Source organism: Pongo abelii, chromosome 2 (genome assembly GCF_028885655.2).
Source record: "Pongo abelii isolate AG06213 chromosome 2, NHGRI_mPonAbe1-v2.0_pri, whole genome shotgun sequence".
Taxonomy (NCBI): domain Eukaryota; kingdom Metazoa; phylum Chordata; class Mammalia; order Primates; family Hominidae; genus Pongo; species Pongo abelii.
Genome location: NC_085928.1, coordinates 151,879,568 through 151,896,071, shown reverse-complemented (window position 1 = coordinate 151,896,071; position 16,504 = coordinate 151,879,568). Strand labels below are relative to the sequence as shown.

At 35.0% G+C, this 16,504-nt stretch overlaps 1 protein-coding gene and 1 non-coding gene across 12 annotated transcripts in view; both read left to right on the top strand.

Annotated features, from left to right (window-relative positions):
• Positions 1-16,504, top strand: part of XRN1 (5'-3' exoribonuclease 1) — a 134,509-nt gene that overhangs the window by 25,815 nt on the left and 92,190 nt on the right. For all 11 annotated transcript variants that reach the window (XR_008523940.2, XM_063722254.1, XM_024245011.3 and 8 more), the window contains exons 9-19: positions 310-377; positions 701-838; positions 2,967-3,033; positions 3,238-3,343; positions 4,620-4,709; positions 6,921-7,077; positions 8,549-8,668; positions 9,646-9,815; positions 10,714-10,834; positions 10,931-11,029; positions 14,153-14,256. Coding sequence is in view for 10 of the 11 variants with exons in the window: in XM_063722254.1 (XP_063578324.1) it covers positions 310-377; positions 701-838; positions 2,967-3,033; positions 3,238-3,343; positions 4,620-4,709; positions 6,921-7,077; positions 8,549-8,668; positions 9,646-9,815; positions 10,714-10,834; positions 10,931-11,029; positions 14,153-14,256 (1,240 nt within the window). In the remaining variant the exon portion in view is untranslated. The remainder of the gene's footprint in view (positions 1-309; positions 378-700; positions 839-2,966; positions 3,034-3,237; positions 3,344-4,619; positions 4,710-6,920; positions 7,078-8,548; positions 8,669-9,645; positions 9,816-10,713; positions 10,835-10,930; positions 11,030-14,152; positions 14,257-16,504) is intronic.
• LOC112132959 (U1 spliceosomal RNA) lies at positions 1,495-1,662 on the top strand. The gene has a single exon (XR_002914656.3). It is a non-coding gene; the product is annotated as a U1 spliceosomal RNA (small nuclear RNA).

Below are 16,504 nucleotides of genomic sequence, written 5' to 3'. Positions count from 1 at the left end.
TCAGTCCTTAAGTTAACATATCATATTGAATGATCTAGATAGATTATAGAACATATTTAATTTAATTAATTGTTACCAAATATTGGATTATTATTATGTGGAACCTGGAATTTCTTATATTTGGCTTTGGTGCTTACATGTTGCATATTACAGTAGCATAAAATTCATAGAAACTAAGGCCAGTTTGGATATAGTCCAACACTGTTTTTTCTTGATTAGTACTGTAGAACATGAACATTCAACATTTTGTAGAATTGTTTAGAAAAAATGTCAGCTTTTAGTACAGATTTAAATTTTTGTTTCTTTTAGGTTATATTAATGAAAGTGGGCATCTCAACTTACCTCGATTTGAGAAATACCTGGTGAAACTATCAGATGTAAGTAACTAGAAATTTTTGTTTTCCTGTCGCAGAGTAGCTGTAAATGATCAGTCACCAATTATGTAATACCAGAAGAAAGGGGTTTTATAATTCTATTCCAATTGCTTATTCAGTATAAACACTTTTACCTAAATTAATTTTATTTTTATTTGCTTTCTATTTGTATTTTTAGAGTAACACATGAGGTCTCCCATATATATAAAAGAGTAACATTCTCCAATTTCCTATACCCCCGTAGTAAGTCACTGTTTTAAGTTTGATTTGTATTCTTCTAGATATACTTAAATTATTTAAAAATAAATTTAAATATTTCTGTACAGTTTGATCGGGAGCACTTCAGTGAAGTTTTTGTGGACCTAAAATGGTTTGAAAGCAAAGTTGGTAACAAGTACCTCAACGAAGCAGCAGGTGTCGCAGCAGAAGAAGCCAGGAACTACAAGGAAAAGAAAAAGTTAAAGGTGTCTGTTTTTTTAGGCGTCCTTTCATTGTTTTAACTGTAAAGGCAAAAATTATATTCTTTGTTTCTCATTTTCCTTCTTATGATTTGGGATTGCCTCGTTTTATTTCTCTTCCTCTCTATAGGCATTTCAGAAATTGATTTGGTTTCTTTTTTTCTATTAGCTTCTATCATTTAATGAGATCTTCAATAATCAGTTTCTTATTTTTACTGTTGAAGAGGTACATTGTGTTTTATGTTAATAAATGTGGAAAACATTTCTAAACATAAAAGCCCAGAAAATGAATTATTTTCTGGGCTTTAAAAAAAAATTTTTTTTTTTAATTACTTAAAACATGTTATTAAAAACAATTATTTAAGGCCAGGTGCAGTGGCTCACACCTGTAATCCCAGCACTTTGGGAGGCAAAAGTGGGGGATTACCTGAGGTCAGGAGTTTGAGACCAGCCTGGCCAACGTGGCGAAACCCCATCTCTACTAAGAAAACAAAAATTAGCTGGATGTGGTGGCACACACCTGTAATCCCAGCTACTTGGGAGGCCGAGGCACAAGAATCACTTGAACCCGGGAGACAGAGGTTGCAGTGAGCCAAGACTGGGCCACTGCACTGCAGCCTGGCTGACAGAGTGAGACTCTGTCTCATAAAAAAGAAAAACGATTATTTAAAACCTGACAGGGAGGATACCATGATCATGAAGGTGGTTTTCCCAGGGCGAGGTTTATCCATTACACTCTGGGTGTGCTGACGCCCTGCGATTTCGCCAAATGTGGGAAACTCAACTGCATGACTTATGGTAGTGGAGGACTGCATTCACACTTTCCCTTGGCAATTTTTTTTTAATTAAAAAAACAATGGACTAGTTTTTAAAATGTGGATATTTATAGCGTTTAATGATATGAGACATTAACTAGATCAGTGATTTTCCCTAGAAATGATTTACTTATAAAATACAATAGTCTAAGTTAATAGTAATGGCAAAAGCCACAATTACTTTTGTGCCAACCTAATAGCACAATATCTAGTAAATGTTATGTGCTTAATAAATGAATAATAGAATCAATTAGAATATGATAGTACCCTGCAGAGCATCTCTGATAATCTCCAAAGAATGTCTTGTGTTAACTTGAAAAGTAAACCTCTTGTGAAAAATTCCTCAGCCTCTGTGTAATTATTGGATTCTGTTGAGTTTCTTTTTTTTTTTTTGGAGACAGCGTGTTACTCAGGCACTCAGGCTGGAAGTGCAATGGCGCAATCTTGGCTCACTGCAACCTCTACCTCCTGGGTTTGCTTGAATTCCCCTGCCTCACCCTCCTGAGTAGCTGGGATTAGAGGCGCGTGCCACCACCCAGCTAATTTTTGTATTTTTAGTAGAGACGGGGTTTCACTATGTTAGTAATGCTGGTGTCGAACTCCTGACCTCGTGATCCGCCCACCTTGGCCTCCCTTAAGTGCTGGGATTACAGGCGTGAGCCACCGTGCCTGGCCAAGATTCTGTTGAGTTTCTTACTCTCCTTGCTGTACTGGTTCTATTTAGGTTCAAACTTAATGACTCTTGCTCCAGAAGGGGCAACTGTCCTTGTTTTCTCTAGTGTAGTCCTTCTCGCTGCTTAGCTCTTCCTCACTGGCACTTGGCAGCAGTCAGTCTGCATTCCACTGGTTTGTGTGTGTGTGTGTCTTTTTTTTTTTTTCCCCCTAAGAAAACGGGCTCTGCAACTTTTTGGGAACCTGTACACACAAAACTTACCTGTCAGTAATCCCTCACTCCCCCACCACAATTCGGTACTTAAACTTCACCAGTCTTCCAGCCGTATGCAGCTAACATTAGAGACACTATGCAGGAATAGCCCAGACACAGGAAGTTGGTAGAGGCCATAAGTTGGATGGAAGAAAGGAAATGGGGATAAGGGAGTAGGAAGAACTAAAGAGAGTCATTGGCAGTAGACAGGAAATCAGAGAATAGAGGAGAGAAAGGATTGAGATCACAAGGGAGGAAAAGCAGATGGGCAGGATATGAAGGATGTTATAACATGGAAGAACTATAGAAAAGCAAATGGGTTCATGGAAGAGAAATGACATCTCATTTTGAAATGTATCTTGCCATTCATTTTATGTTGATTTACAATTTATAGGGCCAGGAAAATTCTCTGTGTTGGGCTGCTTTAGACAAAAATGAAGGCGAAATGGTAACTTCTAAGGGTAAGTACGAAGTATGTGTTTTGATATGTTACTACTTTGATAGGATAGTTGTTATACCTTTTCTTTATTATTACTAATTTTGGGTGGAACAGATTTCTGTGGTAGCATATAAGCATCAACTTAGATATGCATTTATCAAATCATTAGGTGGAAAAACAGGCTATTCATAATTGTCAGTCACTGTCTTTCTGACTTTTTTCCCAGATAATTTAGAAGATGAGGCTGAAGATGATGACCTATTTGAAACTGAGTTTAGACAATATAAAAGAACATATTACATGACGAAGATGGGGGTTGACGTAGTATCTGAGTACGTTTTTGCCAATACTTTTATTTTAAAATAGAAAAAATTAGATTTTGCAGTTATTCAGAAAACATAATTTTGATAAAGTAGTGGGAGAAAAAGGATTTTTTGGTTTCATGAATTATTGTGTATGTTTCAACTAGTTGGTTTTGGAGAAGATGGTATTAATTCTGACTTGTATTATATTCCTGTGATAAAAATTGCTGAAGAGAAAATGATCCTTATATAAAAGGATTTTTGTTACAAAGTTGTTTATAATAGTAAAAAAATTAGAAATAATCTAAATGTCCAATAAGAAGGTTCATCATAATTGGCCACTGCTTCTTCATTACAATCACCATCTCTGTCACCTCTTCCATCTCCAGAATCTGCAGAACTGCTAAACTGGTACTTGCAGAAAGTTCATAACAGTTTGGAAGGATGCTTATAGTACATTATTAAGTACAAATTGTAAAGGCAAGACATGAAATCATATATACAGTATGCTCTCATTAACATGTAAAAAAACCTAGATATAGATAAAAGACTGAAACACTACAAAATGTAAAAGTGATGGCTATAAGATGATAAAAATGCTGTTCTTCGTTATCCAGATTTTCACTCATGAGGAAATAGTTCTTTTATAATAAAAAAGCAATATTTTTCATGTTAAAAAACATACCTCCCAGAAATATGTAGCTATGGAATTTCTAAGTGAATACTTTTGCCTTTAGCCCAGGGCTCTGTTTTGTTTTGTTTTGATGATTTGAAGACTTATTTTACCCAAACTTAGAAGATGGCATTTGGTTTTTGACAAAGAAAGGATTAGAGGGAATATTGTTCACATACAGCACTTCTGAAAGTGTTCTAGTTTCTGTGACCAAATTTTAAGATCTTCCTGATTTGCTACTTTGCTTCTCTCAGATATCATTCCATGTAAAGAAGATTCCCATCCCTTTCTCCCGTCTCACCCCCACTATTTAAGAGAGTGGTAGTGTCACTATAGAAAGCTTCATTGGGTAAATCTTCAACCTTTGGACCAAGGGAGTGGTAAATTAACTGAGTAAATATGAATAACAGATTTATCTATTTTGATAGTTGGTTTAGGAAAACTATAATGTGACAGGATGGAATTGTAAAAAATATTTTGGAGTTTTTAGGATTATAATTTTTAGCCATAAATAGCTAATTCATTGATAAAATAAATCATCTGAGGTAAAATGTTGTATCAGCAGATACCATGCTCTAAAGACACAGGCCTGTCTTCAAAAAATATGTTATAATGAAAATATTCTATTTTCAGTGACTTTCTGGCTGATCAAGCTGCATGTTATGTTCAGGCAATACAGTGGATTTTGCACTATTACTATCATGGAGTTCAGTCCTGGAGCTGGTGAGAGAATAAAAACAAAAATAAAGTTTTGTCTTTTTATAATGATTCATTCTACTAGTCTTATTTAGGAAGCACTTCCTTTTATTTCTATTTATGGTATTTTTTTTTTTTTTTTTTTTGAGACAGAGTCTCACTCTGTTGCCCAGGCTGGAGTGCAGCGGCATGATCTCGGCTCATTGCAATCTCCGCCTCCTGGGTTCAAGCAATTCTACCTCAGCCCCCTGAGTAGCTGGGATTACAGGCATGCGCCACCACGGCCAGCTAATTTTTATATTTTTAGTAGAGATGGTGTTTTGCCATGTTGGCCAGGCTAGTCTCGAACTCCTGACCTCAGGTGATCCACCCACCTCGACCTCCCAAAGTGCTAGGATTACAGGCATGAGTCACTGCGCCCGGCCTCTACTTATGGTAATTTTTTAAAAGTTCCATACAACCAGGTTTAAATGTATGGCTTTAAATGGTTGGCTCACTGCTGCAACCTCCCCTTCCCGGATTCAAGCAATTATCATACCTCAGCCTCCCAATTATTTGCTTTTACGGGAAATAGTAATCATTTTATTTCTCTCATGTTTCCTATTCTAGCAAATCCCATCTGCATTTTCAAACCATCCACCAAAGTAGAAAAATTAAAAACCAAAAAAATGATACAGTGAATACTAGAGACTTTTAGGTGATGACACAACTCTGTTTGGTTTTGTTTTGTTCAAAGCACCTGTGCTAGGCTCTGTTTCAGAGCTCCATCTAGCAATACAAACCAGTGCAAAATAATGTGACATTAATTATGGTTTCACTTACTAAATAAAGCCTTTGAAAAAAGTTTTATAATCACCTGATTCTCAGGGCCTCTCTGAGGAGCAATCTCATGAAGAAAATCCTTGATTTGCCATTTTTAAAATAGTGTGAATGTAAGTTATTCCTGTTGTAACTTACATTAAGGCCAAGCACATAAAAAGCATGCTCTCACATAATCTTCAGAACTATTCAAAGTAAACATTGTTTTCTCCCTTTTACAGATGAAGAAATTGAGGCTCTGAAAGGTTAAGAAAGGTTAAGTAATCTTCCTAAAGATTATACACCCAAGAATTAAGTCAAAGCCTGTCTGACTCCAAAGTCTACCTTTTTTCTATTCCACATGGTATTTGGCCTCCTAAACGTCCCCATTTTTTTGAAATGTATGCCATAATTATGGAATACAAAAACATTTCAATGTTTTTGGTATCCTGACTCAAACATTAGGAGCATATTGAAATTTTTAAAAATTGTTTGTTCAAAGCTTTATAAAATATTTATACCTGTAATTAAGATGAGAAGGTAATAAAAACAGAAACAATTAGTGTATGTGATCGATACATGGTTTCATCCTTATCACAAATACAATAATAAGCATGCTAATTCAAAGATAAAAGTTCTTAGATCTGACTGGTAATGGCCAGATAACCTCAGACTCACTTTTCTTCCTCTCCTTGTGAGCTTTTACCAGAAGATTCAACTGTTTTTAGCCTCTTGCTTAAATGATCCAGGCTCAAGTGACCAAACTGAAAGTCTTCTGACTACCTCATTATTTCTGGTTCAATCTATTGATTGGAAGATTCACAATCAACATTTTGAGAATTAAAAAAAGCATTACATTATATGTGTTTTTCAATTACCTGATTCATCCCAATTTCAGAAATGTGAAACCACACTTTAAAAATTCAGGAAATAGGCCAGGCACGCTGGATTACGCTTGTAATCCCAGCACTTTGGGAGGCCGAGGCGGGTGGATCACGAGATCAGGAGATCGAAACCATCCTGGCTAACAAGGTGAAACCCCGTCTCTACTAAAAATACAAAAAATTAGCCTGGCATGGTGGCAGGCGCCTGTAGTCCCAGCTATTTGGGAGGCTGAGGCAGCAGAATGGCATGAACCCGGGAGGCGGAGCTTGCAGTGAGCCAGGTTTGCGCCACTGCACTCCAGCCTGGGCCACAGAGGGAGACTCTGCCTCAAAAAAAAAAAAAAAAAAAAATCAGAAAATGTAACATTTGTTGCCATCGGATGACCTAAATTTTCCGACACTGCTAATTTCTTATATTCAGATGGTAGAATTATGGGCAGTACTAATTTTTTAAAATTATTTTTATATGTTGTTAAAATATGGGGAAAAGTATATGCTTATTATTAACCTAATTCATAAAGATGCCACTTGTTTAAAACTCAGTTTTGTTTTATAGGTATTATCCTTATCATTATGCACCTTTCCTATCTGATATACGCAACATCAGTACACTCAAAATCCATTTTGAACTAGGAAAACCTTTTAAGCCATTTGAACAGCTTCTTGCTGTACTTCCAGCAGCCAGCAAAAATTTACTTCCTACATGCTACCAGGTGGGTCTTAGAATTGAATGTTTTTATGTCTTTTTGATATTTAGGAGCTCTTCCTCCAAACCTAGAAACAATAATACTCAAATTGATTTGGTAGCTAAGTAGTTATTTTCAGTTTTAAACCATAGTATTTTTTTAACAAGTCCCTTGAAAAGTAATTCTTTGATTTAAAGTTAACTTTGTTTTAAAGATGCAAAGAAACTCCGTAAACCATTCAGAGCCTGGCTTCATTTTCAGCACCTTTAAACAGATTTTCAATTTGTCTCCACACTGAAGAAAGTAGGCTAAAACCGACAAAATCTGAAGCTATCTGCTTTATCTAAACATGTATAGATTCATTTCTCTTCCCTTTACTGTCTACATTTTGGATAGGGATGGTTCTAATAAGTCATTTATCCCAACAGCAGTACTACCTCAGTATATGTTTGTTTTTAAACAATTTATTTATCAAATTGTGAAATAAAAAGCTTTCTTTGGTTAACATATTTCATGTAACAGGAGGAAAATATTTCAGGAGTTGATAAGGTTACCAAAATTACGCTAAGCCTACTAAGGTGATTCTGAAGTTACACTTTGTATCGTTCTTTGAGGGTAACAATCTGTTCTTTTAATTCTGTGGTTTGGTCAGGAATTGGAGTAGACACATACACCCCCTTTACTTCTTTAGCAGTGTTTAGAAGACTCCCTTCTGCATCTTTCTGAACCTTAACCTGTTCTTGGTCCTGGCTTCCCTTTCTTCATAAGTTTCTTTTATTCTCTTTTCCCTGCCTTCGGATACAATACACTTTAATACCCAACCACTCTGGACCAGCATGACCATGCAAGTGTTTTACAGTCTGTTTTATTGTACAGTGCCCATGCCATACTGGTTATTTTAAATATTTTGAGTATTACCCTGAGAGTATACTGCCTTATTTCCTTATGCTTTCTTTGTCTGCCTCCATTATAAAGTCATAGAAATGTGTTATTGGACTATTTCTCTTTGATATTAGTGGTGCAGTGGTTCTTGGATTTTAGGATATTTTTATTTTAAACTATCTTGGATGTTACATTACTTAATAGAATCGGTTCTTCAGGACATGAAAGTAAATTGTCACTTTGAGGCTAAAAATAGAGGACTACTAGATGCCTTTTAGATTAACTGAAATGAAGTCTGAATAGAAAAACAATTCAGCTGTGTGTCTTGTAGAGTGAAAAAACGAAAAAATAATTTAAAATGAATGTTGAGAGTAAGGATGACTGCTACATAACTAAGTCAGTAAAATATATAAATGATGAGTAGCAGTGAAATTAGAATTCTTATAGTTGAGAATCAAAATATAGCAAGTACGTTGTGACATCAAAGATACAAAAATTTAGTTTGCTTTGCTTAGAAATTTTAAACTAACATGAGGAAATATTATAAATACATTAACAAAAAGCTATATTGATATTAGTTCTTATATTTCTATTATACTATTTTATATTTTCACAGCATTTGATGACCAATGAAGACTCACCAATTATAGAATATTACCCACTTGATTTTAAAACTGACCTAAATGGGAAACAACAGGAATGGGAAGCTGTGGTGTTAATCCCTTTTATTGATGAGGTCAGTGCATGAAATAATCATTACATACACATACATTCTTAATCAGAGACTATTTCACATAGGTTAGTGAGCAATGGGTTTTAATCACCATTTATGTTTTGTTAATGAGATTTAGCTACCCTCTTCATTATGTGCATAAAAACTTCTAGGTAGGCTAATAAGGCTGAAGTGGCTTTACTATTATTAGACAAAGTAGTCTTCAGAACAAGGAGTAATATTACCGGAGATAAAGAGATATTTTATACAATATCTCTTGGATAGCTAGATATTTGGATAGCTTAGATATTTTATACAATATCTCTTGGATAGCTAGTTAGGACATTATCATTATTTAAATACCTAAAGGACTGTTTTGGCATAGATTTGGGTCTATTATTGAACTCTATTCTGTTCTTCTGGTCTGTGTGTCTCTTGTAGCGTCAGTACTAGTGTTTTGATTACAGTAGCTTTATCAAAAGTGATAGAATCTGGTAAGACAAGTCCCTGGTTACTTTTTACTGTCCATACATTTATTCTTCCATATTAACACTGGTATCTTATTCTTTTTTTAAAAAAAGATATTTTAAATCATTGATGTCCTGATTGGAATTACTTTAAATGTATAAGTTAATTTGGAAAGATGGACATTGCTATACTACTACAGAATTTGTAAAGTAAGAGATTAATGCTCTGTGAATTATGATATAGTAATTATAATAGATTCACACTTAAAATTTGATTTTCTGCTGGTGGCTACTGTTGAGGTAACAGCTTTAGAGAACTTTGCAGTGGTAGCAGTATTCTAGGGCCCTTTGAAACAATAAATAGCATATTTTTCATGCAATAAAAGGGAAGAGTTTCATTAGTTAAGATTTTGTTTTTTTGTTTTTCAAGAGCACAAATGGTTATTCTGTATATGGAGGAAAAAGACTTATTCTGTTTGTTGAGATTATGGAATTTTTATACTTTTAACCCTTCTCTTCAATCCTTATATTCAGAAGCGATTATTGGAAGCCATGGAGACATGTAACCACTCCCTCAAAAAGGAAGAGAGGAAAAGAAACCAACATAGTGAGTGCCTAATGTGCTGGTATGATAGAGACACAGAGTTTATCTATCCTTCTCCATGGCCAGAAAAGTTCCCTGCCATAGAACGATGTTGTACAAGGTAATGTTACTTGGTAATTTTTCAACAACAAAAGAGCCCTCCTAACACAAGGGTGCGAGAAGTAGGGGAGGGGGATCTTTGAATATCTGTTTGGAGAATTGGCAAATAGTTTATGACAGTTATAGTCAATTGATAATCAATGAGTTACGTCTAACTTGCAGAGGATCTAAGGATCTCTCACACTTGTGTCTATAATTCTCTACTTTGGTCAGATTCTGTGTTTCTCTTTCCTTCTTCTATTAAAAGTGTTTGAATTTTTTCTCTCTAATGTATATCCCTGCATTTTGTCTCCCTCGAATGGATATGTGAATTTTTGTTTCCATTATTTGAGACGCTGTGACATTGATGATTATACCCCCCAGCCACCCAACTAGAAAGAAGGAAATAAGAAATAAAGAGCTCCATTTTTTTTCTCTTCATTAAAATATCTTCCTTTTTTTTTCTCTTCTCTCATCTTCCCTGCAGATACTCTACCCAGATGGCAATTGAGTTGCAAATGAAGTAAACATCTCTCAGTTACAACTTTTCCTTTTGTTAAAGGAAAGAGAAAGATAAAACAGGCATTATAAAATGTTTATTTTCCATCCTGGGTTTTGGAACGTGGAGGATATAGAGATTTGTGTTATGTGTCATATTTTCTCTTAAAACTTATATATATAGTTTTGTTTTAGATTAATGGGGAAAATCTCAACTTAGTGATCTACAGGCATGGTTGTGTCTAGACCAGTAACAATAGAGAGGCTGGTTATCTGCTTGTGTTTTCTTTGTCTGGAACTAATTGTCATTCTTTTCTTTAAAAGCAAGGATGACTCTTACGAAATATTCAAGGGAAAGTTAAAAAACTGTAATTGTTTGTAATGTATTAATTTTAAATTAAATGCCTTGATTTATTTTCTAGGTATAAAATAATATCATTAGATGCTTGGCGTGTAGACATAAACAAAAACAAAATAACCAGAATTGACCAGAAGGCATTATATTTCTGTGGATTTCCTACTCTGAAACACATCAAACACAAAGTCAGTGGCTATTTAGTTCAGAATTTTTTCACTTTATTAAGTGTGAAGTGATTATGGAGAAATAATTAAAATTAAATTATTTGGATTCTTTTAAAGTTTTTTTTGAAGAAAAGTGGTGTTCAAGTATTCCAGCAAAGCAGTCGTGGAGAAAACATGATGTTGGAAATTTTAGTGGATGCAGAATCAGATGAACTTGTAAGTATTTTATTTACCATTCATCTATTAGATGCCTATAATGTATTAAACTGTAGCTGCTGGGATGTTTACCATGGAGGTATTATATGTTTTAACTCTAGAAATTTGGAGCCTAAATAAGGATAAAGCAAAGAAACGTTCATACAAATTAGTTAATAGTTCAAGAACCTGTATCATTGTGGCACAATGAATATACAAATTTTCTAGAAATTTTAAAAAGGAGATGAGCTATGTAAACCAAAAGTTAAGTGTAGACTTGTAAATGAGAATAGGCTTGAGCTGAGTGCTGAAAAACAGGTTAGGACAAAGAAAAGGAGGGGAAGGGCATTCTAGTCAAAAGAAATATCATGAGCCAGTCATTTCAGTCAAAAATGTCATATATTATTGTTTTTAACCTTTTTGTGTATCTGAAGTATTTCTTAGCACTTAGTCTTTTCTTTAGAATAAATGTGATATATTTGAGGAGAAGGAATAAATAAGCCTTATTGAAGCAGAGGATTTGTGTTTGGAAATAGTAGAAGATAAGGTTGAAAAATCAGATTGAGGCCAGATTATGGAGAACCTTGAGTACCAGGCTAAGGAGTTTGGACTTATTTTCCCATGACCATTATCTTGAAATTGGTATTTTCATAAAGATTAACTTGGTGGCAGTATAATAAACTAAATTGCACAAAAGAGAAATCAAAGAAAGCGGGAAAGCTTGCGGGTGTAGCATCAGGTGATAGAGACATAAACTGTGGAAGTAGCAATAGATCTAGATGAACAAGATGAAATAAAACTGATAGATTTCATTATTTGGTCAAATACAGGGGGTGAAAAGAGAAACTATTAATAGTAAATGTGACCGAGATATCCAGGCTAATTAAGTAAAAAAAAAAAAAATTGTAATTTACTGGACAAGAAAAGTTAAAACGGGAGTTGATGGTTTAGGCGGATGAAATGATAAATAATGATGGAATTTTAAGGTGACACTAGGATGTTTAACTGGAACTGCCTTGCCAGCCTTTCTTAACCAGTATTCCACAAGACGTATAAGCCCTAATGCCCTAAGTCATTCATTGTAAGCAATAAATTAACTTATCTTCTATGCATTTAGAACAGTAGGAGTTATGTACCATCTTTGAGAGAACAGAAAGTAGACATATTTTGTGTTCTCTGATTCAGGTGAAAAACCTGTTTAGAAAGGCTGTTTATGGCTGGGCATGGTGGCTTACGTCTGTAATCCCAGCACTTTTGGAGGCTGAGGCGGGCATATCATCTGAGGTCAGGAGTTCAAGACAAGCCTGGCCAACATGGTGAAACCCGTCTCTACTGAAAATACAAAAATTAGCCAGACTTGGTGGTGGGCGCCTGTAATCCCAGCTACTCGGGAGGCTGAGGCAGGAGAATTGCTTGAACCCAGGAGGTAGAGGTTGCAGTGAGCCGAAATCGCGCCGCTGCACTCAAGCCTGGGTGACAAGAGTGAAACTCCATCTCAAAAAAGCGGAAAAAAAAGAAAGGCTGTTTATATACAGTTAAATACCTGGAGCTAGGGCTTGGAGAGAGATAAGGATATTCAAGTTGTCAACAGAGAATTGATGACTTTGAGGTTCATTTCCTTGAAGGCAAGGTACATTGAGTGTTCATGGTCTCAGCATGAAGAAATACCCACAGTTATAAATGGTGGCGAGGGAGCCAATAGAAACAGAGAGGTTAGGAAGAGTGATTCCAAAGTTAAATAGTACCACAGAAACATGGAGCAGAGGATGTAAGCTGCATAAATCTGAAGAATAATAAAAACTCAAATAAGATCTGTGAATTTGTCTATTAGAACATCAATGTTGATCTTTGAAAATTCCATTTCAGTAGATTGGTGGAAGCAGAATTTCAATTTCTGAGAACTAGGCTAAGATTGGGTAGACAGGAAGTAAAGGTAGCAAGTATTAAGCCCTTGGTCAAGAAGTTATTTATTTGTTTGTTTGTTTGACAGAGGCTCACTCTGTCACCCAGGCTGGAGTGCAGTGGCGCTATCTTGGACCACTGCATCCTCTGCTGCCCAGGAGCAATTCTCCTGCCTCAGCCTCCCGAGTGGCTGGAATTACAGGCTCCTGTCACCACGCTTGGCTGGTTTTTTTTTGTATTTTTAGTAGAGACAGGGTTTCACCATCTTGGCCAGGCTGGTGTTGAACTTCTGACTTCGTGATCCACCTGCCTCGGCCTCCCAAAGTGCTGGGATTACAGGCGTGAGCCACAGCGCCCGGCCTACAGTTTCTTAAAACTAGAATTTTTTACTTAAGATATTATTTCCTACAGAATAATTGTAGAGCATTTTATGGTTTATGAAAGCTTTCATGTATACGATTTTTTTTTATCCTCAACATTGTAAGGTAGATGTTATTCCTTTTCCTCATAAAAGAAAACTGAGACTCAGTAGGATTAAATGATATGCCAAAGATTCTATAGCTGAAAAAGTGGTAGAACCCAAATTTGGACCCGTGTCTCCTGATTTTAAGTCTAATGTTCTTTTTTCATCACACCAGCCATAAACTGAAATGAGATTGTATTTCTTAGATCCTGTTTTAAATAATTGACTATTTGATATGAAACAGTGAATAGTTCTTTTCTAGATATTTCTGCTGTTCTTTTTACTTTTCTCAGTTACCATAAAAAAATAAGGAAGATAATTAGAATGATAGAGTTTTACACCTGGATGGAAGATGGAATTTTGTAAAGCAACTAATTCAACTTGTTCATTTTATTTATTTATTTATTTTTGAGACGGAGTCTTGCTTTGTTGCCTAGGCTGGAGTGCAGTGGTGCAATCTCACTTCACTGCAACCTCCGCCTCCCGGGTTCAAGCGATTCTGCTGCCTCAGCCTCCGGGTAGCTGGGACTACTGCGTGTGCCACCACATCTGGCTAATTTTTGTAATTTTAGTAGAGATGGGGTTTCCTCGTGTTTGCCAAGCTGGTCTTGACCTCTGGACTTTAAGTTCTGGGATTACAGGTGTGAGTCACTGCACCCGGCCCCAACTTGTTTATTTTAGAATTTAAAAAACTTAAATGGAGATTGGAAAATTTTGCCTATGTAAAGTTTTCTCTTAGACCTGAAATCATGAATGAACTTTTTTGCTTTTACTTTAAGACCATAGAAAATGTAGCTTCATCAGTGCTTGGAAAATCTGTCTTTGTTAATTGGCCTCACCTTGAGGAAGCTAGAGTCGTGGCTGTATCAGATGGAGAAACTAAGTAAGTAAGATTTGATTTTTAATTTTTCTAACATATATTTGCTTTGTTACTTTGATGGCTTTTATTGATGCATTTTTTTAACTGACAAAATTATAGTAAGAACATTTACACTCTGTACCAAAAATGAAAGTCGTCTAATGACACCACTTGAAGTTCAAACACTATTGACAGTTTATTGTACCTCTCGAGATATTTTAGATGCATATGTTACTTTTTTCCCTTTTAATTTCTTGGAAGTTCTATATCCTAATTCTTTTCTAGAAGTGGTTATCATTATATTACTTAGCAAATACATTTCTCTTTCTAACAAGAATTAATAGCATATGTAACCTTCCCTTTTCCCTGTCCCATCTGGGTTTCATTTAAATTGTACATTAATTTTTTAGGGCACATATCTTTTGTTTTAAGAAAAAATCTTAACATTTCATTGAAATTCACTATCATTTATATCAATAAATATTTAGATAAATTATTTTTTGTCATTTTTTACTATTTCATATAGTTTATCTTGATTTATTTTTCATATGGCTAGAATTCTCTGAAATAATTTTTTTTTCAGAGAAGATGGGTAGATATTATGTTTTTTGATTTTGAGTTATTACACATCTGAAATGTCTTTTTTTTTTTAATTTACACATAGGTTTAGAATTTTGGAGGCCCAGTTTCTTTTCCTTTTCTCTTAGAGCTCTGCATGTATCTCTCCATTATGTTATTTTATGTAATGTTGATGAGAAGTCAGTGCCAGTACGGTTTTTTTCCTTTGTTGGCATCTGCTTTTGTATATGAAATCTTGAGGATTTTTTTAATCAGAATTTAATTCCCCTACCTTTCTGATGAAGTCCAATTTATTAATTTTTTTATGCTTTTGGTGTCATGTCTAAGAGCTCTTATTCTAGCCCTAGATCCTGAAGATTTTCTTTGATATTTTCTTTGAAAAGTTTTATAGGTTTACCTCATTTTATATGAAATCAGTAATCCATTTTGAATTAATTTTTGTATAAGGTATAAGGGGCAGATCTACTTACATATATTTGTGTATGAATATTCAGTTGCTTCAGCATCATTAGTTGAAAAGACTGTGCTTCCTCCATGTCTGTTTTTATGCCAGTAACACATTGGCTTGATTACCATGGTCTTAACATCAGGTAGTGTGATTCCTTCAACTTTACTTTTTTTTTTTTTTTCTTTTTTTTTTTCAGAATTGTTTTAGCTATTTTAGGTCCTTTGCCTTTTCATATAAATTTTATAATTTTCCTATATCTCCAAAAAATCTTGGAGGGATTTTTATATGAATTGTATTAAACCTATAGATCAATTTGGGGAGATTTAACTGTGTTGAATATTCTTATCCATGAACACAATATATCTCTTCATTTATTTAGATCTTTGATTTCTCTCATCAGTGTTTTGGTTTTTTTCATCGTACTGATCAGGTACATGTTTTGTTAGACTTATACCTGAGTATGTAATTTTTCTTGGAGTGAGTGTGAATGGTATTATGTTTTAAATTTGTTTCCCCGCTAGTATATAAAAATACAATTGATTTTTTATGTTGATTTTATATCTTAGAATATTTTTTCTTTTTTATTTTATTTTTAGAGTTCAGGACAGCCAGTTATTTTGTGGAATTCTGGGATTTACTCTGTTGTTTCCTTTTAGTGTCATTTAACTTTGTCCTCTATCCCACATATTTCCTGTAAGCTGGAAGTTAGGGCTAGTAGCTTAATTAGATTCAGGTTAAACTGTTTTAGTGAAAATACTTTATAGGGGCCAGGTGTGGTGGCTCACGCCTGTAATCTCAGCACTTTGAGAGGCCGAGGTGAGAGGATCTCTTGAGGCCAGAAGTTCAAGACCAGCCTGGGCATCATAGTGAGACTCTGTCTCTACAAAAAATAAAATCATTAGCTAGGCATGGTGGTGTGCACCTGTAGTCCTAGCTTCTCAAGAGACTGAGGCAAGAGGATTGCTTGAGCCCAGAAGTTTGAGGCTGCAGTGAGCTATGATCATTCCACTGTACTCCAGCTTGGGTGACAGAATGAGACCCCATCTCTTAAAAAAAAAAAAAAAAAAAACTTTGTAGATAATGCATACTTCATATTGAATTTGTATTTTTAACTCTTTAAAAATTTTTATTTTTATATGTTTAGTCTCAGAAAAAAAATATGCTTTTAAATTTTATTGACTGACTGATTGGGAGAGACAAGGTCTTGCTCTGTCGCCCCAAGTGCAGTGGCAATCATAGCTCACT